Source organism: Littorina saxatilis, linkage group LG1 (assembly GCF_037325665.1).
Source record: "Littorina saxatilis isolate snail1 linkage group LG1, US_GU_Lsax_2.0, whole genome shotgun sequence".
In the NCBI taxonomy this organism is placed as follows: domain Eukaryota; kingdom Metazoa; phylum Mollusca; class Gastropoda; order Littorinimorpha; family Littorinidae; genus Littorina; species Littorina saxatilis.
In genome coordinates this window covers 109,470,980-109,492,078 of record NC_090245.1, presented here as the reverse complement: position 1 = coordinate 109,492,078, position 21,099 = coordinate 109,470,980, and the positions used below count along the sequence as shown (strand labels likewise).

The 21,099-nt window shown below is 47.4% G+C and overlaps 1 protein-coding gene across 3 annotated transcripts in view; it reads left to right on the top strand.

Annotated features, from left to right (window-relative positions):
* Positions 1-21,099, top strand: part of LOC138949824 (uncharacterized) — a 209,577-nt gene that overhangs the window by 182,198 nt on the left and 6,280 nt on the right. For all 3 annotated transcript variants that reach the window (XM_070321607.1, XM_070321613.1, XM_070321603.1), the window contains 2 exons: positions 106-288; positions 3,089-3,301. In XM_070321607.1, the coding sequence (XP_070177708.1) occupies positions 106-288; positions 3,089-3,301 (396 nt within the window). The remainder of the gene's footprint in view (positions 1-105; positions 289-3,088; positions 3,302-21,099) is intronic.

Genomic DNA, 21,099 nt, shown 5'->3' with positions numbered 1-21,099 from the left:
TATAGCTATGTATTCAGCGTGATGTGTGACTTCATTGTCTTTCCAGTTGCCACTGGCAGTTGCTCTAAACAGTAGTTTAAACACTCCAATGTTACCTGTGTGCAGGCCCAGCTGATCGCGCAGTCCATCGGCCAGGCGTTCCAGGTAGCTTACCTGGAGTTCCTCAAGGCCAATGGCATCGAGGACCCGGGGCTCCTTCGGGAGATGGACTACCAGGACGTCCTCAACCAGCAGGAGATCTACGGCGAGGAGCTGCAACTCTTCGCTAACAAGGACTTCCACAAAGAGGTCAGGGTCACTGCAGACAGAGTTTGTTAACTCTCATCCTATTTGCAATAGCCACACACACACACACACACACACACACACACACACACACACACAGACAAGCATCCAGACAGAAAACACAAAAACACTGTCCCAAACCATCAACCCTTCTTTTCTTATCAAGACTGGCTATTGTGTGCAGGTTATTGTTCCAAAGATGAAGGGGGAGCCACTGGGCGTGGTGATGGTAGAGTGGGGCTGAGGGTCTTATTGACACTGGGTTGTGTGCAGGTGATGGTAGAGTGGGGGTGAGGGTCTTATTGACACTGGGTTGTGTGCAGGTGATGGTAGAGTGGGGCTGGGGGTCTTATTGACACTGGGTTGTGTGCAGGTGATGGTAGAGTGGGACTGGGGGTCTTATTGACACTGGGTTGTGTGCAGGTGATGGTAGAGTGGGGCTGAGGGTCTTATTGACACTGGATTGTGTGCAGGTGATGGTAGAGTGGGGCTGGGGGTCTTATTGACACTGGGTTGTGTGCAGGTGATGGTAGAGTGGGGCTGGGGGTCTTATTGACACTGGGTTGTGTGCAGGTGATGGTAGAGTGGGGCTGGGGGTCTTATTGACACTGGGTTGTGTGCAGGTGATGGTAGAGTGGGGCTGGGGGTCTTATTGACACTGGGTTGTGTGCAGGTGATGGTAGAGTGGGGCTGAGGGTCTTATTGACACTGGGTTGTGTGCAGGTGATGGTAGAGTGGGGCTGGGGGTCTTATTGACACTGGGTTGTGTGCAGGTGATGGTAGAGTGGGGGTGAGGGTCTTATTGACACTGGATTGTGTGCAGGTGATGGTAGAGTGGGGCTGGGGGTCTTATTGACACTGGGTTGTGTGCAGGTGATGGTAGAGTGGGGCTGAGGGTCTTATTGACACTGGGTTGTGTGCAGGTGATGGTAGAGTGGGGCTGAGGGTCTTATTGACACTGGGTTGTGTGCAGGTGATGGTAGAGTGGGGCTGAGGGTCTTATTGACACTGGGTTGTGTGCAGGTGATCGTGCCCAAGATGAAGGGGGAGCCACTGGGCGTGGTGATGGTAGAGTGGGGCTGAGGGTCTTATTGACACGGTGTTGTGTGCAGGTGATCGTGCCCAAGATGAAGGGGGAGCCACTGGGCGTGGTGATGGTAGAGTGGGGCTGGGGGTCTTATTGACACTGGGTTGTGTGCAGGTGATCGTGCCCAAGATGAAGGGGGAGCCACTGGGCGTGGTGATGGTAGAGTGGGGCTGAGGGTCTTATTGACACGGTGTTGTGTGCAGGTGATCGTGCCCAAGATGAAGGGGGAGCCACTGGGCGTGGTGATGGTAGAGTGGGGCTGGGGGTCTTATTGACACTGGGTTGTGTGCAGGTGATCGTGCCCAAGATGAAGGGGGAGCCACTGGGCGTGGTGATGGTAGAGTGGGGCTGAGGGTCTTATTGACACTGGGTTGTGTGCAGGTGATCGTGCCCAAGATGAAGGGGGAGCCACTGGGCGTGGTGATGGTAGAGTGGGGCTGAGGGTCTTATTGACACGGTGTTGTGTGCAGGTGATCGTGCCCAAGATGAAGGGGGAGCCACTGGGCGTGGTGATGGTAGAGTGGGGCTGAGGGTCTTATTGACACGGGGTTGTGTGCAGGTGATCGTGCCCAAGATGAAGGGGGAGCCACTGGGCGTGGTGATGGTAGAGTGGGGCTGAGGGTCTTATTGACACGGTGTTGTGTGCAGGTGATCGTGCCCAAGATGAAGGGGGAGCCACTGGGCGTGGTGATGGTAGAGTGGGGCTGAGGGTCTTATTGACACGGTGTTGTGTGCAGGTGATCGTGCCCAAGATGAAGGGGGAGCCACTGGGCGTGGTGATGGTAGAGTGGGGCTGAGGGTCTTATTGACACGGTGTTGTGTGCAGGTGATCGTGCCCAAGATGAAGGGGGAGCCACTGGGCGTGGTGATGGTAGAGTGGGGCTGAGGGTCTTATTGACACGGGGTTGTGTGCAGGTGATCGTGCCCAAGATGAAGGGGGAGCCACTGGGCGTGGTGATGGTAGAGTGGGGCTGGGGGTCTTATTGACACTGGGTTGTGTGCAGGTGATCGTGCCCAAGATGAAGGGGGAGCCACTGGGCGTGGTGATGGTAGAGTGGGGCTGAGGGTCTTATTGACACGGGGTTGTGTGCAGGTGATCGTGCCCAAGATGAAGGGGGAGCCACTGGGCGTGGTGATGGTAGAGTGGGGCTGAGGGTCTTATTGACACGGGGTTGTGTGCAGGTGATCGTGCCCAAGATGAAGGGGGAGCCACTGGGCGTGGTGATGGTAGAGTGGGGCTGAGGGTCTTATTGACACGGTGTTGTGTGCAGGTGATCGTGCCCAAGATGAAGGGGGAGCCACTGGGCGTGGTGATGGTAGAGTGGGGCTGGGAGTCTTATTGACACGGTGTTGTGTGCAGGTGATCGTGCCCAAGATGAAGGGGGAGCCACTGGGCGTGGTGATGGTAGAGTGGGGCTGAGGGTCTTATTGACACGGGGTTGTGTGCAGGTGATCGTGCCCAAGATGAAGGGGGAGCCACTGGGCGTGGTGATGGTAGAGTGGGGCTGAGGGTCTTATTGACACGGGGTTGTGTGCAGGTGATCGTGCCCAAGATGAAGGGGGAGCCACTGGGCGTGGTGATGGTAGAGTGGGGCTGAGGGTCTTATTGACACTGGGTTGTGTGCAGGTGATCGTGCCCAAGATGAAGGGGGAGCCACTGGGCGTGGTGATGGTAGAGTGGGGCTGAGGGTCTTATTGACACGGTGTTGTGTGCAGGTGATCGTGCCCAAGATGAAGGGGGAGCCACTGGGCGTGGTGATCGTAGAGTCGGGCTGGGGCTCCATGGTGCCGACTGTGGTGCTGGCCAACATGCTGCCTAACGGTCCCGCCGCTCGCTGCGGTCAGCTCAACATCGGCGACCAGATCATCTCCATCAACGGCGTGTCGCTCGTCGGCCTGCCCCTCTCCGCCTGTCAGACCTACATCAAGGTACGTACCAGGCTGGCTGTCTGTGTGTGTGTGTGTGTGTTTCTGTTTCTCTGTCTGTCCGCCTGTCAGACCTACATCAAGGTGTGTGCTGGGCTGGCCGGCTGTGTCTGTTGTGTGTGTGTGTATGTGTTTGCTTGTGTGTGTTTGTTTGTCTGTCTGTCTGTCTGTCTGTCCATCTCCTGTCCTACATCAAGGTGTGTGCTGGGCTGGCTGGCTCATTGTGTGTGCGTGTGTGTCCGTCCGTCCGTCTGTCTATGTCTGTCTGTCTGTCTGTCAAAACAGTTGCAGAAACACAAACCTCAAAACCGTTAGGCTCTTTATCTTTTTATCACTGTTGGCAGTGTTCACATTAAATTTGCCGCCTAAAACGGACTCGTTTCTGTCCACAGCCAAAGCTGTTATCACACAAAAATTGCTTTATATGACAGCTAAGACCGTATTTGTTTGTTACCCCCCGCGGGTTAGGGGGAAAAATTTACCCGATGCTCCCCAGCATGTCGTAAGAGGCGACTAACGGATTCTGTTTCTCCTTTTACCCTTGTTGACTCACATGCGAAGCAAAAGTGAGTCTATGTACTCACCCGAGTCGTCCGTCCGTCCGGAAAACTTTAACGTTGGATATTTCTTGGACACTATTCAGTCTATCAGTACCAAATTTGGCAAGATGGTGTATGATGACAAGGCCCCAAAAAACATACATAGCATCTTGACCTTGCTTCAAGGTCAAGGTCGCAGGGGCCATAAATGTTGCCTAAAAAACAGCTATTTTTCCCATTTTTCCCATTTTCTCTGAAGTCTTTGAGATTGAATACCTCACCTATATATGATATATAGGGCAAAGTAAGCCCCATCTTTTGATACCAGTTTGGTTTACCTTGCTTCAAGGTCAAGGTCACAGGAGCTCTTCAAAGTTGGATTGTATACATATTTTGAAGTGACCTTGACCCTGAACTATGGAAGATAACTGTTTCAAACTTAAAAATTATGTGGGGCACATGTTATGCTTTCATCATGAGACACATTTGGTCACATATGATCAAGGTCAAGGTCACTTTGACCCTTATAAAATGTGACCAAAATAAGGTAGTGAACCACTAAAAGTGACCATATCTCATGGTAGAAAGAGCCAATAAGCACCATTGTACTTCCTATGTCTTGAATTAACAGCTTTGTGTTGCATGACCTGGATGACCTTGACCTTGGGTCAAAGTCACATGTATTTTGGTAGGAAAAATGTGTAAAGCATGTGAGTCGTATGGGCTTTGCCCTTCTTGTTAAGTGTTTTTTGAGTCACTTGAGAAAAAGTGACTCTATGTAATCGGTCAGTGTTAGTCTGTCCGGCCGGCCGGCCGTCCGTAGACACCACCTTAACGTTGGACTTTTCTCGGAAACTATCAAAGCGATCGGGCTCATATTTTGTTTAGTCGTGACCTCCAATGACCTCTACACTTTAACGATGGTTTCGTTGACCTTTGACCTTTTTCAAGGTCACAGGTCAGCGTCAAAGGAAAAATTAGACATTTTATATCTTTGACAAAGTATCTCGGAAACTATCAAAGCGATCGGGCTCATATTTTGTTTAGTCGTGACCTCCAATGACCTCTACACTTTAACGATGGTTTCGTTGACCTTTGACCTTTTTCAAGGTCACAGGTCAGCGTCAAAGGAAAAATTAGACATTTTATATCTTTGACAAAGTTCATCGGATGTGATTGAAACTTTGTAGGATTATTCTTTACATCAAAGTATTTACATCTGTAGCCTTTTACGAACGTTATCAGAAAAACAAGGGAGATAACTAGCCTTTTCTGTTCGGCAACACACAACTTAACGTTGGGCTTTTCTCGGAAACTATAAAAGTGACCGGGCTCAAATTTTATGTGAACGTGACTCATTGTGTTGTGAATAGCAATTTCTTCCTGTCCATCTGATGCCTCATATAATATTCAGAACTGCGAAAGTGACTCGATCGAGCGTTTGCTCTTCTTGTTGTATAGAATATAGTCAATTTTTGTAAAGATTTTAGTCAAGCAGTATGTAAGAAATGTTAAGTCCTTTGTACTGGAAACTTGCATTCTCCCAGTAAGGTAATACATTGTACAACGTTGCAAGCCCCTGGAGCAAATTTTTGATTAGTGCTTTTGTGACAAAGAAACAATTGACAAGTGGCTCTATCCCATCTCCCCCCTTTCCCCGTCGCGATATAACCTTCGTGGTTGAAAACAACGTTAAACACCAAATAAAGAAAGACCGTATCTGTTACATTTTAGCAGTGTTGACCCCGTGTTTCCACTGTTAACAAAAATAAAAGCAAAATCTCAAAGTATGTGTGCGTTGCCTAACATGGACCACCTTCAACAAATAGAAGAAAATAAATCTAAAGGCTATTTTAATTGATTCATTAAGAAGCTTGCTGAAAATAACCTATAACTAGCCCTCGATATTTCAAAAAAATATATCAAATAGTATTTTTTTTTCGTGGTAGTTGATAATTTCACTTATTTTCACTCTGTTTTTGATGAGCTTCTTTAGTTTTCTGGTGTGCTTCAAATAATGCTCTCATCAACCCGAAACAGATCAATCTAAAGCATATTTCAATTAGTCTGACTTGCACACTAAGTTGTATCATGTTATTTTGAAGTATAGGGGGCTTTTTACAGTGATTCATGGAGGCCTCTTCACTGGTCCATATTGTCTGCACAGGCTCCTAATACGGACCATTTGTGATTTTTTCTGTATTTAATTTTTGCTGAATGTCTCTCAAAGCTAATTTACTCTAATTAGGTCTAACGGGTAACCTAAGAGAGAAGGACTAGCAACCACAAAATGAAACTTCTTTTCGCAAGAAAACAAGCTAGTTATCAGCATGATACAGACCTGTGCACATCTACGGTTTCTCCGTAATTTCTCCGATATTTATATGCAGAATACGGTGCTACGGATTTGTAATTAAAATTACGAAATTCTGATATTATACTAAAAATAAAAAAAATAAAAAAATAAAAAAAATTGTTTCTGTTTTAAAATGTTTTGACCAATTAGTTGGCCGTTGCGCTGAAAAGACGTTTTTCGATTTACCGGAAGCGTGCGTGTTCTCAGCATTGAGTCTTTGTTCTTAGACTTAGTTCGTCCAGCGTCTGCGTGGCAACTTGTGATTAAAGTGAAACATGAAAAAGAAAAAAAGAGTGCGAGATTCAGATAGTGAAGAGACCGCATCACGGTGGCCTAGTGGTAAGGCGTCCGCCCAGTGAGCGGGAGGTCGTGGGTTCGAACCCCGGTCGGGTCATACCTAAGACTTTAAAATTGGCAATCTAGTGGCTGCTCCGCCTGGCGTCTGGCATTATAGGTTTAGTGCTAGGACTGGTTGGTCCGGTGTCAGAATAATGTGACTGTGTGAGACATGAAGCCTGTGTTGCGATTTCTGTCTTGTGTGTGCAGGCGCACGTTAAATGTCAAAGCAGCACCGCCCTGATATAACCCTTCGTGGTGGACTGGGCGTTAAGCAAACAAACAAACAAACAAAAGATAGTGAAGAGGAGACACGGCAGCTCTGTCACCAAAGAAGAAGAAAACAGCACAACAGTGCTGGAATCGTCGCGATATAACCTTCGTGGTTGAAAACGACGTTAAACACCAAATAAAGAAAGAAAGAAAGTGCTGGAAGTCCAGTTATTCTCAAGACAACCTGGAGATCGTAAAATCCAGTTTGTGTGCTTTGTGAGCAGAATTATGTCTTGAACTGTCGTTACAGCTTACTACTGAAACATTTTAAAATCTACTGAAATTTGGTTGGTTTACAACTGATGAGCGTTTTGAGTGTGCACAGGTCTGATGATACAATAAGTGGTCCATATTAGGAGCCCTTCCCCTACAGAAGGAGGCGCCGATTTCACTGCGAGGGGAGGTAAACTGCCACGTTGCCAGGAAGCTAAACTGCCACGTTGCCAGGAAGCTAAACTGCCACGTTGCCAGGAAGATAAACTGCCACATTGCCAGGAAGATAAACTGCCACGTTGCCAGGAAGATAAACTGCCACGTTGCCAGGAAGCTAAACTGCTTGGTTGCCAGGGAGATAAACTGCCACGTTGCCAAGGAGATAAACTGCCACGTTGCCAGGAAGCTAAACTGCCACGTTGCCAGGAAGCTAAAAGCTAAAAAGGGATTGAAAACAAGCTCACTGCTGAAAAGCAATTATCTCAAAATTGAAGAAACCTGCATTTTTTGCTAATTGGAAATGTGTTTTAGGGTAATGAGCTGGGCGGGCAAATAGTGCAGCTGACAGGTCTCCAGCAGTGCGGGTGCACGTGCTAGTGGTAACAACACAGATGGGACGAGAAAGCAGAAGTAGACCTTTTCACACGTGTTTGTGTTATCACTTGGTGTTCCCAGCTTATCGGTACCTTTGTCCTTTATCTTACGAATGACAGAACTGTTCATTGCCATATCAGTAGCCTTTATCGTCCATGCCGTCAGCCAGAGCAGTGTTAAGGTTACTGATATCGGAATAGACAGATTCCCGAAATAACTGTCGGTTTGTATGGGTTGTGAAAGAGTGAATACCCTTGCTTTTCGTGAGGCAAACTTTCCACATATCAGTCACTAGCGAGGAGTGTGTCTGAAACAAACAATCCACATATCAGTCACTAGCGAGGAGTGTGTCTCAAACAAACAATCCACATATCAGTCACTAGCGAGGAGTGTGTCTCAAACAAACAAGCCACATATCAGTCACTAGCGAGGAGTGTGTCTCAAACAAACAATCCACATATCAGTCACTAGCGAGGAGTGTGTCTCAAACAAACAATCCACATATCAGTCACTAGCGAGGAGTGTGTCTCAAACAAACAAGCCACATATCAGTCACTAGCGAGGAGTGTGTCTAAAACAAACAAGCCACATATCAGTCACTAGCGAGGAGTGTGTCTCAAACAAACAATCCACATATCAGTCACTAGCGAGGAGTGTGTCTGAAACAAACAAGCCACATATCAGTCACTAGCCAGGAGTGTGTCTCAAACAAACAATCCACATATCAGTCACTAGCGAGGAGTGTGTCTCAAACAAACAAGCCACATATCAGTCACTAGCGAGGAGTGTGTCTCAAACAAACAAGCCACATATCAGTCACTAGCGAGGAGTGTGTCTCAAACAAACAATCCACATATCAGTCACTAGCGAGGAGTGTGTCTCAAACAAACAATCCACATATCAGTCACTAGCGAGGAGTGTGTCTCAAACAAAAAATCCACATATCAGTCACTAGCGAGGAGTGTGTCTCAAACAAACAAGCCACATATCAGTCACTAGCGAGGAGTGTGTCTCAAACAAACAATCCACATATCAGTCACTAGCGAGGAGTGTGTCTCAAACAAACAATCCACATATCAGTCACTAGCGAGGAGTGTGTCTCAAACAAACAAGCCACATATCAGTCACTAGCGAGGAGTGTGTCTGAAACAAACAAGCCACATATCAGTCACTAGCGAGGAGTGTGTCTCAAACAAACAATCCACATATCAGTCACTAGCGAGGAGTGTGTCTGAAACAAACAAGCCACATATCAGTCACTAGCGAGGAGTGTGTCTCAAACAAACAATCCACATATCAGTCACTAGCGAGGAGTGTGTCTCAAACAAACAATCCACATATCAGTCACTAGCGAGGAGTGTGTCTCAAACAAACAAGCCACATATCAGTCACTAGCGAGGAGTGTGTCTGAAACAAACAAGCCACATATCAGTCACTAGCGAGGAGTGTGTCTCAAACAAACAATCCACATATCAGTCACTAGCGAGGAGTGTGTCTCAAACAAACAATCCACATATCAGTCACTAGCGAGGAGTGTGTCTCAAACAAACAAGCCACATATCAGTCACTAGCGAGGAGTGTGTCTGAAACAAACAAGCCACATATCAGTCACTAGCGAGGAGTGTGTCTCAAACAAACAATCCACATATCAGTCACTAGCGAGGAGTGTGTCTCAAACAAACAATCCACATATCAGTCACTAGCGAGGAGTGTGTCTCAAACAAACAAGCCACATATCAGTCACTAGCGAGGAGTGTGTCTCAAACAAACAAGCCACATATCAGTCACTAGCGAGGAGTGTGTCTCAAACAAACAATCCACATATCAGTCACTAGCGAGGAGTGTGTCTCAAACAAACAATCCACATATCAGTCACTAGCGAGGAGTGTCTCTCAAACAAACAAGCCACATATCAGTCACTAGCGAGGAGTGTGTCTGAAACAAACAAGCCACATATCAGTCACTAGCGAGGAGTGTGTCTCAAACAAACAATCCACATATCAGTCACTAGCGAGGAGTGTGTCTCAAACAAACAATCCACATATCAGTCACTAGCGAGGAGTGTGTCTCAAACAAACAAGCCACATATCAGTCACTAGCGAGGAGTGTGTCTGAAACAAACAAGCCACATATCAGTCACTAGCGAGGAGTGTGTCTCAAACAAACAATCCAAATATCAGTCACTAGCGAGGAGTGTGTCTCAAACAAACAATCCACATATCAGTCACTAGCGAGGAGTGTGTCTCAAACAAACAAGCCACATATCAGTCACTAGCGAGGAGTGTGTCTCAAACAAACAAGCCACATATCAGTCACTAGCGAGGAGTGTGTCTGAAACAAACAAGCCACATATCAGTCACTAGCGAGGAGTGTGTCTGAAACAAACAATCCACATATCAGTCACTAGCGAGGAGTGTGTCTGAAACAAACAAGCCACATATCAGTCACTAGCGAGGAGTGTGTCTCAAACAAACAAGCCACATATCAGTCACTAGCGAGGAGTGTGTCTCAAACAAACAAGCCACATATCAGTCACTAGCGAGGAGTGTGTCTGAAACAAACAAGCCACATATCAGTCACTAGCGAGGAGTGTGTCTGAAACAAACAATCCACATATCAGTCACTAGCGAGGAGTGTGTCTGAAACAAACAAGCCACATATCAGTCACTAGCGAGGAGTGTGTCTCAAACAAACAAGCCACATATCAGTCACTAGCGAGGAGTGTGTCTGAAACAAACAAGCCACATATCAGTCACTAGCGAGGAGTGTGTCTGAAACAAACAAGCCACATATCAGTCACTAGCGAGGAGTGTGTCTCAAACAAACAAGCCACATATCAGTCACTAGCGAGGAGTGTGTCTGAAACAAACAAGCCACATATCAGTCACTAGCGAGGAGTGTGTCTGAAACAAACAAGCCACATATCAGTCACTAGCGAGGAGTGTGTCTGAAACAAACAATCCACATATCAGTCACTAGCGAGGAGTGTGTCTCAAACAAACAAGCCACATATCAGTCACTAGCGAGGAGTGTGTCTCAAACAAACAAGCCACATATCAGTCACTAGCGAGGAGTGTGTCTGAAACAAACAATCCACATATCAGTCACTAGCCAGGAGTGTGTCTCAAACAAACAAGCCACATATCAGTCACTAGCGAGGAGTGTGTCTGAAACAAACAAGCCACATATCAGTCACTAGCGAGGAGTGTGTCTGAAACAAACAAGCCACATATCAGTCACTAGCGAGGAGTGTGTCTGAAACAAACAATCCACATATCAGTCACTAGCGAGGAGTGTGTCTCAAACAAACAAGCCACATATCAGTCACTAGCGAGGAGTGTGTCTCAAACAAACAAGCCACATATCAGTCACTAGCGAGGAGTGTGTCTGAAACAAACAAGCCACATATCAGTCACTAGCGAGGAGTGTGTCTGAAACAAACAAGCCACATATCAGTCACTAGCGAGGAGTGTGTCTCAAACAAACAAGCCACATATCAGTCACTAGCGAGGAGTGTGTCTGAAACAAACAATCCACATATCAGTCACTAGCGAGGAGTGTGTCTCAAACAAACAAGCCACATATCAGTCACTAGCGAGGAGTGTGTCTCAAACAAACAAGCCACATATCAGTCACTAGCGAGGAGTGTGTCTCAAACAAACAATCCACATATCAGTCACTAGCGAGGAGTGTGTCTCAAACAAACAAGCCACATATCAGTCACTAGCGAGGAGTGTGTCTCAAACAAACAAGCCACATATCAGTCACTAGCGAGGAGTGTGTCTGAAACAAACAATCCACATATCAGTCACTAGCGAGGAGTGTGTCTCAAACAAACAAGCCACATATCAGTCACTAGCGAGGAGTGTGTCTCAAACAAACAAGCCACATATCAGTCACTAGCGAGGAGTGTGTCTCAAACAAACAAGCCACATATCAGTCACTAGCGAGGAGTGTGTCTCAAACAAACAAGCCACATATCAGTCACTAGCGAGGAGTGTGTCTCAAACAAACAAGCCACATATCAGTCACTAGCGAGGAGTGTGTCTCAAACAAACAAGCCACATATCAGTCACTAGCGAGGAGTGTGTCTCAAACAAACAAGCCACATATCAGTCACTAGCGAGGAGTGTGTCTGAAACAAACAAGCCACATATCAGTCACTAGCGAGGAGTGTGTCTGAAACAAACAAGCCACATATCAGTCACTAGCGAGGAGTGTGTCTGAAACAAACAAGCCACATATCAGTCACTAGCGAGGAGTGTGTCTGAAACACGTACACGTCAACAAGGAGCAAGGGTATTCACTTTTGAGGGACGCACACAAGCCCGAAACATCGTCTAGCTGATCTGTCATTTGTAAGATAAATCATTTCAAATCAAATAGCAGAGCTTATGTCGGCAGGAGTTCTCTTGTCAACTGACTTTAAGTTTTACTATGTGCAAGGCTTAAGGAAAGCAGTGTTGTTATCGGTCACAGTGGATCTCCCCCAGTCAGGGAGGATCATTTCAACTTGGATTTTAACATTCCACAAGCACAATATCAGCAGGCATCCACAAGCACAATATCAGCAGGCATCCACAAGCACAATATCAGCAGGCATCCACAAGCACAATATCAGCAGGCATCCACAAGCACAATATCAGCAGGCATCCACAAGCACAATATCAGCAGGCATCCACAAGCACAATATCAGCAGGCATCCACAAGCACAATATCAGCAGGCATCCACAAGCACAATATCAGCAGGCATCCACAAGCACAATATCAGCAGGCATCCACAAGCACAATATCAGCAGGCATCCACAAGCACAATATCAGCAGGCATCCACAAGCACAATATCAGCAGGCATCCACAAGCACAATATCAGCAGGCATCCACAAGCACAATATCAGCAGGCATCCACAAGCACAATATCAGCAGGCATCCACAAGCACAATATCAGCAGGCATCCACAAGCACAATATCAGCAGGCATCCACAAGCACAATATCAGCAGGCATCCACAAGCACAATATCAGCAGGCATCCACAAGCACAATATCAGCAGGCATCCACAAGCACAATATCAGCAGGCATCCACAAGCACAATATCAGCAGGCATCCACAAGCACAATATCAGCAGGCATCCACAAGCACAATATCAGCAGGCATCCACAAGCACAATATCAGCAGGCATCCACAAGCACAATATCAGCAGGCATCCACAAGCACAATATCAGCAGGCATCCACAAGCACAATATCAGCAGGCATCCACAAGCACAATATCAGCAGGCATCCACAAGCACAATATCAGCTGGCATCCACAAGCACAATATCAGCAGGCATCCACAAGCACAATATCAGCAGGCATCCACAAGCACAATATCAGCAGGCATCCACAAGCACAATATCAGCAGGCATCCACAAGCACAATATCAGCAGGCATCCACAAGCACAATATCAGCAGGCATCCACAAGCACAATATCAGCAGGCATCGCTTTGAAGGGGGCTGGGTAGCTCAGGTGGTAGAGCACTGAATTTCTGATCCTAGGGTCACAGGGTCGAATCCAGGCTGGTCAACTTTATGTATAGACTCAGAGATGTATCCATGTCCCACCTCCCTGTCACCACAGTGGCACATAAAAGACGGTCATTCTGCCAAAACTGCAGGTGGTTGATAACACCTAAACACGCACCCACCTGGGCAGTGCGGCTCTTGGTGCTGCTAGCTTTCCACTGGGAGGAAGCCACCTGAATTGTCCAGCAGTGGGGTGATAAAGTACAGTAAAGAAGTCACCTTCTAGCTGTCCACTGGGAGGAAGCCACCTGAATTGTCCAGCAGTGGGGGGATAAAGTACAGTAAAGAAGTCACCTTCTAGCTGTCCACTGGGAGGAAGCCACCTGAATTGTCCAGCAGTGGGGGATAAAGTACAGTAAAGAAGTCACCTTCTAGCTGTCCACTGGGAGGAAGCCACCTGAATTGTCCAGCAGTGGGGTGATAAAGTACAGTAAAGAAGTCACCTTCTAGCTGTCCACTGGGAGGAAGCCACCTGAATTGTCCAGCAGTGGGGGGATAAAGTACAGTAAAGAAGTCACCTGAATTGTCCAGCAGTGGGGGGATAAAGTACAGTAAAGAAGTCACCTTCTAGCTGTCCACTGGGAGGAAGCCACCTGAATTGTCCAGCAGTGGGGGGATAAAGTACAGTAAAGAAGTCACCTTCTAGCTGTCCACTGGGAGGAAGCCACCTGAATTGTCCAGCAGTGGGGGGATAAAGTACAGTAAAGAAGTCACCTTCTAGCTGTCCACTGGGAGGAAGCCACCTGAATTGTCCAGCAGTGGGGTGATAAAGTACAGTAAAGAAGTCACCTTCTAGCTGTCCTGGGAGGAAGCCACCTGAATTGTCCAGCAGTGGGGGATAAAGTACAGTAAAGAAATCACCTTCTAGCTGTCCACTGGGAGGAAGCCACCTGAATTGTCCAGCAGTGGGGGATAAAGTACAGTAAAGAAGTCACCTTCTAGCTGTCCACTGGGAGGAAGCGACCTGAATTGTCCAGCAGTGGGGGATAAAGTACAGTAAAGAAGTCACCTTCTAGCTGTCCACTGGGAGGAAGCCACCTGAATTGTCCAGCAGTGAGTGATAAAGTACAGTAAAGAAGTCACCTTCTAGCTGTCCACTGGGAGGAAGCCACCTGAATTGTCCAGCAGTGGGGGATAAAGTACAGTAAAGAAGTCACCTTCTAGCTTTTCTTTTGTGGACTAGGTTAGTGGTTTATTGTGACAGCCTCATTGATTTTTTAGGGGGAGTCAGTCTGAATGGGTGGGGGGGGGTTGTGAAGAGAAAAGAATCGAAAGCGTGCTACGAGAAATCTCTTTTTCATAACCTGCTTACCCCACTTTCAGAGAATAAGATGTAATGCACACCACTGTGGACAAAAGAAAGTAGTGGTATAAAATGTTATATCAGGGGTTTTTTAATCATCAGTTGGACATAATGCTTGAGTTGTGGACACATACATTCAGCTTGATGCTTCTCAATGTTTTCTTCTTTTTCAATTAATCTCTTTGCAAACTTGTAACAAGAAGAATTAAATCCAGCGACTGACGTATGTGTGTGTGTGTGAGTGTGTGTGTGTGTGTGTGTGTGTGTGTGTGTGTGTGTGTGTGTGTGTGTGTGTGTGTGTGTGTGGAGGGGGGTGTATCTCCATGGTTATATTTTGTTCTGAGAAAGAAGAAAACGGCAGGTCAGGACAATTTGGCACAAAATGTTAGGAGAAAGAATTCTCGTCAAGAAATGATTTTAGAATCTCCCTGTCATCTCCTGCTGATTGCAAAGTTGATTTTATTTCTCTGGGGTGTTCCCTCCTAAAAATCCATAACATGTGCTATATTAAGAATCCGCTTCTTGTGAAGCATGGGTAACCTTCTTTTCCATTTTGGCTTCCCCCTTCATGTTGCTCCCTCCCTCCCCTCTCTCTCTCTCTCTTTCTCTCTCTCTCTCTCTCTCTCTCTCTCTCTCTCTCTCTCTCTCTCTCTCTCTCTCTCTCTCTCTCTCTCTCTCTCTCTCTCTCTCTCTCTCTCTCCATTTTCTCTTCTGTTTTTAATCTGAAGCGGCTTGCAAGAAAGTTTGAAGATGCCTTCAGGTAAAGTGAGGATTCTCAATCAGGAGGTGGCTGCAGGCGGAATGTTCTGGGAACAAACAAAATCCTATCGATCGTGGCTTTGGGAACCCAGGGCGATGGGGGCTTTGGGAACCCAGGGTGATGGTGGCTTTGGGAACCCAGGGCTCAATTAAACAAATTGATTCCTTCGTTGATCCCTTCTCACTTCTCCCGCTTTTCATCTCACACTCTCTCTTCCCTTCCTTCTTTCTGCGTGTCCGTCTGTCTTCCTCTCTTTCTTTGTGCCTTTTTTTCGGTCTGTCTTTCTGTCTGTCTGTCTGCCTGCCTGCTTTTATGTATGTCTGTCTGTCTGTCTGTCTGCCTGCCTGCTTTTATGTCTGTCTGTCTGCCATTCTTTATTACTGTCTGCCTTACTGTCTGTCTGTCTGTCTGTCTGCCATTCTTTATTTCTGTCTGCCATACTGCTTGTCTGTCTGTCTGCCGTTCTGTGTGTGTGATGTGTGTGCCTCCTACTCCACTACTGGTCACTGTGTGGTCAGTCAGCTGTGTGTGGCTGACATGGTGTTCAAGTGATAGGGCTCCTTATCCTCTGCCTCATTGCATTTCAACTGGCCTCAAATAACGTGTCCCTGTCCAGCGACTATGATATAACTGCATGTGTTGCATTTGAAACGTTACTGCTTGCATGAATTTCTTGTTGTGTCAGCTATCGTGTGTCACCCATCAGTCAGGTAATACAAAACATGACACCGTCCTCCTCTCCAGCTGTCAGGGTCTTACATATCATGACACCATATTGTTGTTTGTTTCTAAGAGCACATTTATAAGTTTATCTTGTTGTGCTCCCCTTATTATAGCTTTCAATTACGGCTTTTGTATTTATGCAACTGAATAAAAGAAACTGTTTAAAAAACATGACACCATCCTCCTCTCGCTGTCAGGGTTTTACTCAACATGACATCATCCTCCTCTCCAGCTGTCAGGGTCTTACACAACATGACACTATCCTCCTCTCCAGCTGTCAGGGTCTTACACAACATGACACTATCCTCCTCTCCAGCTGTCAGGGTCTTACACAACATGACACTATCCTCCCTCTCCAGCTGTCAGGGTCTTACACAACATGACACCATCCTCCTCTCCAGCTGTCAGGGTCTTACACAACATGACACTATCCTCCCTCTCCAGCTGTCAGGGTCTTACACAACATGACACCATCCTCCCTCTCCAGCTGTCAGGGTCTTACACAACATGACACTATCCTCCCTCTCCAGCTGTCAGGGTCTTACACAACATGACACCATCCTCCCTCTCCAGCTGTCAGGGTCTTACACAACATGACACCATCCTCCTCTCCAGCTGTCAGGGTCTTACACAACATGACACCATCCTCCTCTCCAGCTGTCAGAGTCTTACACAACATGACACCATCCTCCTCTCCAGCTGTCAGGGTCTTACACAACATGACACTATCCTCCTCTCCAGCTGTCAGGGTCTTACACAACATGACACCGTCCTCCTCTCCAGCTGTCAGGGTCTTACACAACATGACACCATCCTCCTCTCCAGCTGTCAGGGTCTTACACAACATGACACTATCCTCCCTCTCCAGCTGTCAGTCTTACACAACATGACACTATCCTCCCTCTCCAGCTGTCAGGGTCTTACACAACATGACAACATCCTCCTCTCCAGCTGTCAGGGTCATACACAACATGACACCATCCCTCCTCTCCAGCTGTCAGGGTCTTACACAACATGACAACATCCTCCTCTCCAGCTGTCAGTCTTACACAACATGACACCATCCTCCTCTCCAGCTGTCAGGGTCTTACACAACATGACACCATCCTCCTCTCCAGCTGTCAGGGTCATACACAACATGACACCATCCTCCTCTCCAGCTGTCAGGGTCTTACACAACATGACAACATCCTCCTCTCCAGCTGTCAGGGTCTTAACACAACGTGACACTATCCTCCTCTCCAGCTGTCAGGGTCTTACACAACATGACACCGTCCTCCTCTCCAGCTGTCAGGGTCTTACACAACATGACACCATCCTCCTCTCCAGCTGTCAGGGTCTTACACAACATGACACCGTCCTCCTCTCCAGCTGTCAGAGTCTTACACAACATGACACCATCCTCCCTCTCCAGCTGTCAGGGTCTTACACAACATGACACCATCCTCCTCTCCAGCTGTCAGGATCTTACACAACATGACAACATCCTCCTCTCCAGCTGTCAGAGTCTTACACAACATGACACTATCCTCCTCTCCAGCTGTCAGGGTCTTACACAACATGACACCGTCCTCCTTCTCCAGCTGTCAGGGTCTTACACAACATGACACTATCCTCCTCTCCAGCTGTCAGGGTCTTACACAACATGACACTATCCTCCTCTCCAGCTGTCAGGGTCTTACACAACATGACACCGTCCTCCTCTCCAGCTGTCAGGGTCTTACACAACATGACACCGTCCTCCTCTCCAGCTGTCAGGGTCTTACACAACATGACAACATCCTCCTCTCCAGCTGTCAGTCTTACACAACATGACACCGTCCTCCTCTCCAGCTGTCAGGGTCTTACACAACATGACACCATCCTCCTCTCCAGCTGTCAGTCTTACACAACATGACACCATCCTCCTCTCCAGCTGTCAGTCTTACACAACATGACACCATCCTCCTCTCCAGCTGTCAGGGTCTTACACAACATGACACCATCCTCCTCTCCAGCTGTCAGTCTTACACAACATGACACCATCCCTCCTCTCCAGCTGTCAGGGTCTTACACAACATGACAACATCCTCCTCTCCAGCTGTCAGTCTTACACAACATGACACCATCCCTCCTCTCCAGCTGTCAGGGTCTTACACAACATGACAACATCCTCCTCTCCAGCTGTCAGTCTTACACAACATGACAACATCCTCCTCTCCAGCTGTCAGTCTTACACAACATGACACCATCCCTCCTCTCCAGCTGTCAGGGTCTTACACAACATGAAACCATCCTCCTCTCCAGCTGTCAGGATCTTACACAACATGACACCATCCTCCTCTCCAGCTGTCAGAGTCTTACACAACATGACACCATCCTCCTCTCCAGCTGTCAGTCTTACACAACATGACACCATCCTCCCTCTCCAGCTGTCAGGATCTTACCCAACATGACACCGTCCTCCTCTCCAGTTGTCAGGGTCTTACACAACATGACACTATCCTCCCTCTCCAGCTGTCAGGGTCTTTCACAACATGACACCATCCTCCTCCCCAGCTGTCAGTCTTACACAACATGACACCATCCTCCTCTCCAGCTGTCAGTCTTACACAACATGACACCGTCCTCCTCTCCAGCTGTCAGTCTTACACAACATGACACTATCCTCCTCTCCAGCTGTCAGGGTCTTACACAACATGACACCATCCTCCTCTCCAGCTGTCAGGGTCTTACACAACATGACACTATCCTCCTCTCCAGCTGTCAGGGTCTTACACAACATGACACTATCCTCCTCTCCAGCTGTCAGAGTCTTACACAACATGACACCGTCCTCCCTCTCCAGCTGTCAGGGTCTTACACAACATGACACTATCCTCCTCTCCAGCTGTCAGGGTCTTACACAACATGACACCATCCTCCTCTCCAGCTGTCAGGGTCTTACACAACATGACACTATCCTCCTCTCCAGCTGTCGGGGTCTTACACAACATGACACCATCCTCCTCTCCAGCTGTCGGGGTCTTACACAACATGACACCGTCCTCCTCTCCAGCTGTCAGGGTCTTACACAACATGACACTATCCTCTTCTCCAGCTGTCAGAGTCTTACACAACATGACACCATCCTCCTCTCCAGCTGTCAGGGTCTTACACAACATGACACTATCCTCTTCTCCAGCTGTACAATCTAACAAGCTTGCTTTTGGAAGTTTTCAGGCGAATTTGACTCTCAGAAGTTCCATGAACATTTGCTGTGTTGTAATTCAGATACACCTGTAATGATTTGTTAGAAAGTGCTCAATAACTATGTTAATGAATTAAATATATCCTCTCTCTCCCTCTCTCTCACTTCTCCCTCTCTCTCCCCCCTCTTTCTCTTTCCCATCTTTCTCCCCCCCCCCCCCTCTCTCTCTCTCTCTCTCTGGACCGATGCATGTGCACCCACGCCCTTTTTTTCGCCCATTTGTCAAATTGCGCCTGTGTAGCCCCCAGCCTCTGATTCCATCTGTTCCGGGCAGTTAGCAGCGTTTTTCATCCACACAACGTGAACCAGTCAGGCACGCACACAAATTATGCCTGTCAACTTCAACTTGAAGCATTTCAGCATTTTACAACTTTTTGCCAAAAGTGACAAGAAGTACCTGGCCGTTCTTTTCGCTCACTGTTTTAACCCCCAGGGAATTATTTCATCCACGACCCCCCCCCCCCCGCTCTCCTGTCTCTCCCTGTCTTGCTACCCCCCCCCGCGGGTTAGGGGGAAGAATTTACCCATGCTCCCCAGCATGTCGTAAGAGGCGACTAACGGATTCTGTTTCTCCTTTTACCCTTGTTAAGTGTTTCTTGTATAGAATATAGTCAATTTTTGTAAAGATTTTAGTCAAGCAGTATGTAAGAAATGTTTAGTCCTTTGTACTGAAAACTTGCATTCTCCCAGTAAGGTCATATATTGTACTACGTTGCAAGCCCCTGGAGCAAATTTTTGATTAGTGCTTTTGTGAACAAGAAACAATTGACAAGTGGCTCTATCCCATCTTCCCCCTTTCCCCGTCGCGATATAACCCTTTGTGGTTGAAAACGACGTTAAACACCAAATAAATAAATAAGTAAATAAATAGCTCTCACGCTCTCTCTCTCTCTCTCTCTCTCTCTCTCTCTCTCTCTCTCTCTCTCTCTCTCTCTCTCGCTCTCTCTCTCTCGCTCTCTCTCTCTCTCTCTCTCTCTCTCTCTGTCTCTCTCTCTCTCTCTCTCTCTCGCTCTCTCTCTCTCGCTCTCTCTCTCTCGCTCTCTCTCTCTAAATACCGGTCCTTTCCCCACTTTCCTCTCCGTCCCCACCTCCCCGCAAGACTAGCAGTTCCAGAGTAAGAGGCGACTAACGGATTCTGTTTCTCCTCTTGCCCTTGTAAAGTGTTTCTTGTATAGAATATAGTCAATGTTTGTGAAGATTTTAGTCAAGCCGTATGAAAGAAATGTTAAGTCCTTTGTACTGGAAACTTGCATTCTCCCAGTAAGGTAATATATTTTAAACTAGATGATTACCCGCTTCGCCGGGTACCGGCTTCGCCGGGAAGAAGTAGAGCCGAATACCAGGCTGCGCCTGGGACCCGGCTTTGCCGGGTGTACGCCGGCTTGGCCGGCGCACGAAGGAAAGGAGATAAACGCGCAAAACACTGGAGACCTTCAAAAAATAGTAACGTGCAGTGACCTTCTAAAAATAGTAACGTAGTAACGGGAATATGGATTGACGCCACACGGAGGAAGGGAGATAATCGCGGCTGAAAACACTGGAGAAGATAAGGAAGAGTTACTGGTAGTGGATCCCGACAACCAAAAAAAAAAAAAAAAAAAAAAAAAATCGGTTCAGCGCGCACAGCGTTGCGCGCTGAGAGCACGTGTTGAAATATCTCATCGATGAGGTTGTGTCCGGGGTGTAGCTGAATACGGTGTCCAAATTTGAAAAAGATCCACCGAGAACTTTGGCCGTGCATCGCGAACAGACAGACAGACAGACAGACAGACACTAGTCGTATATATATATAGATGTACTAGGTTGCAAGCCCCTGGAGCAATTTTTTGATTAGTGCTTTTGTGAACAAGAAACAATTGACAAGTGGCTCTATCCCATCCCTCCCCCCCCCCCCCCCCCCCCCCCCCCTTTCCC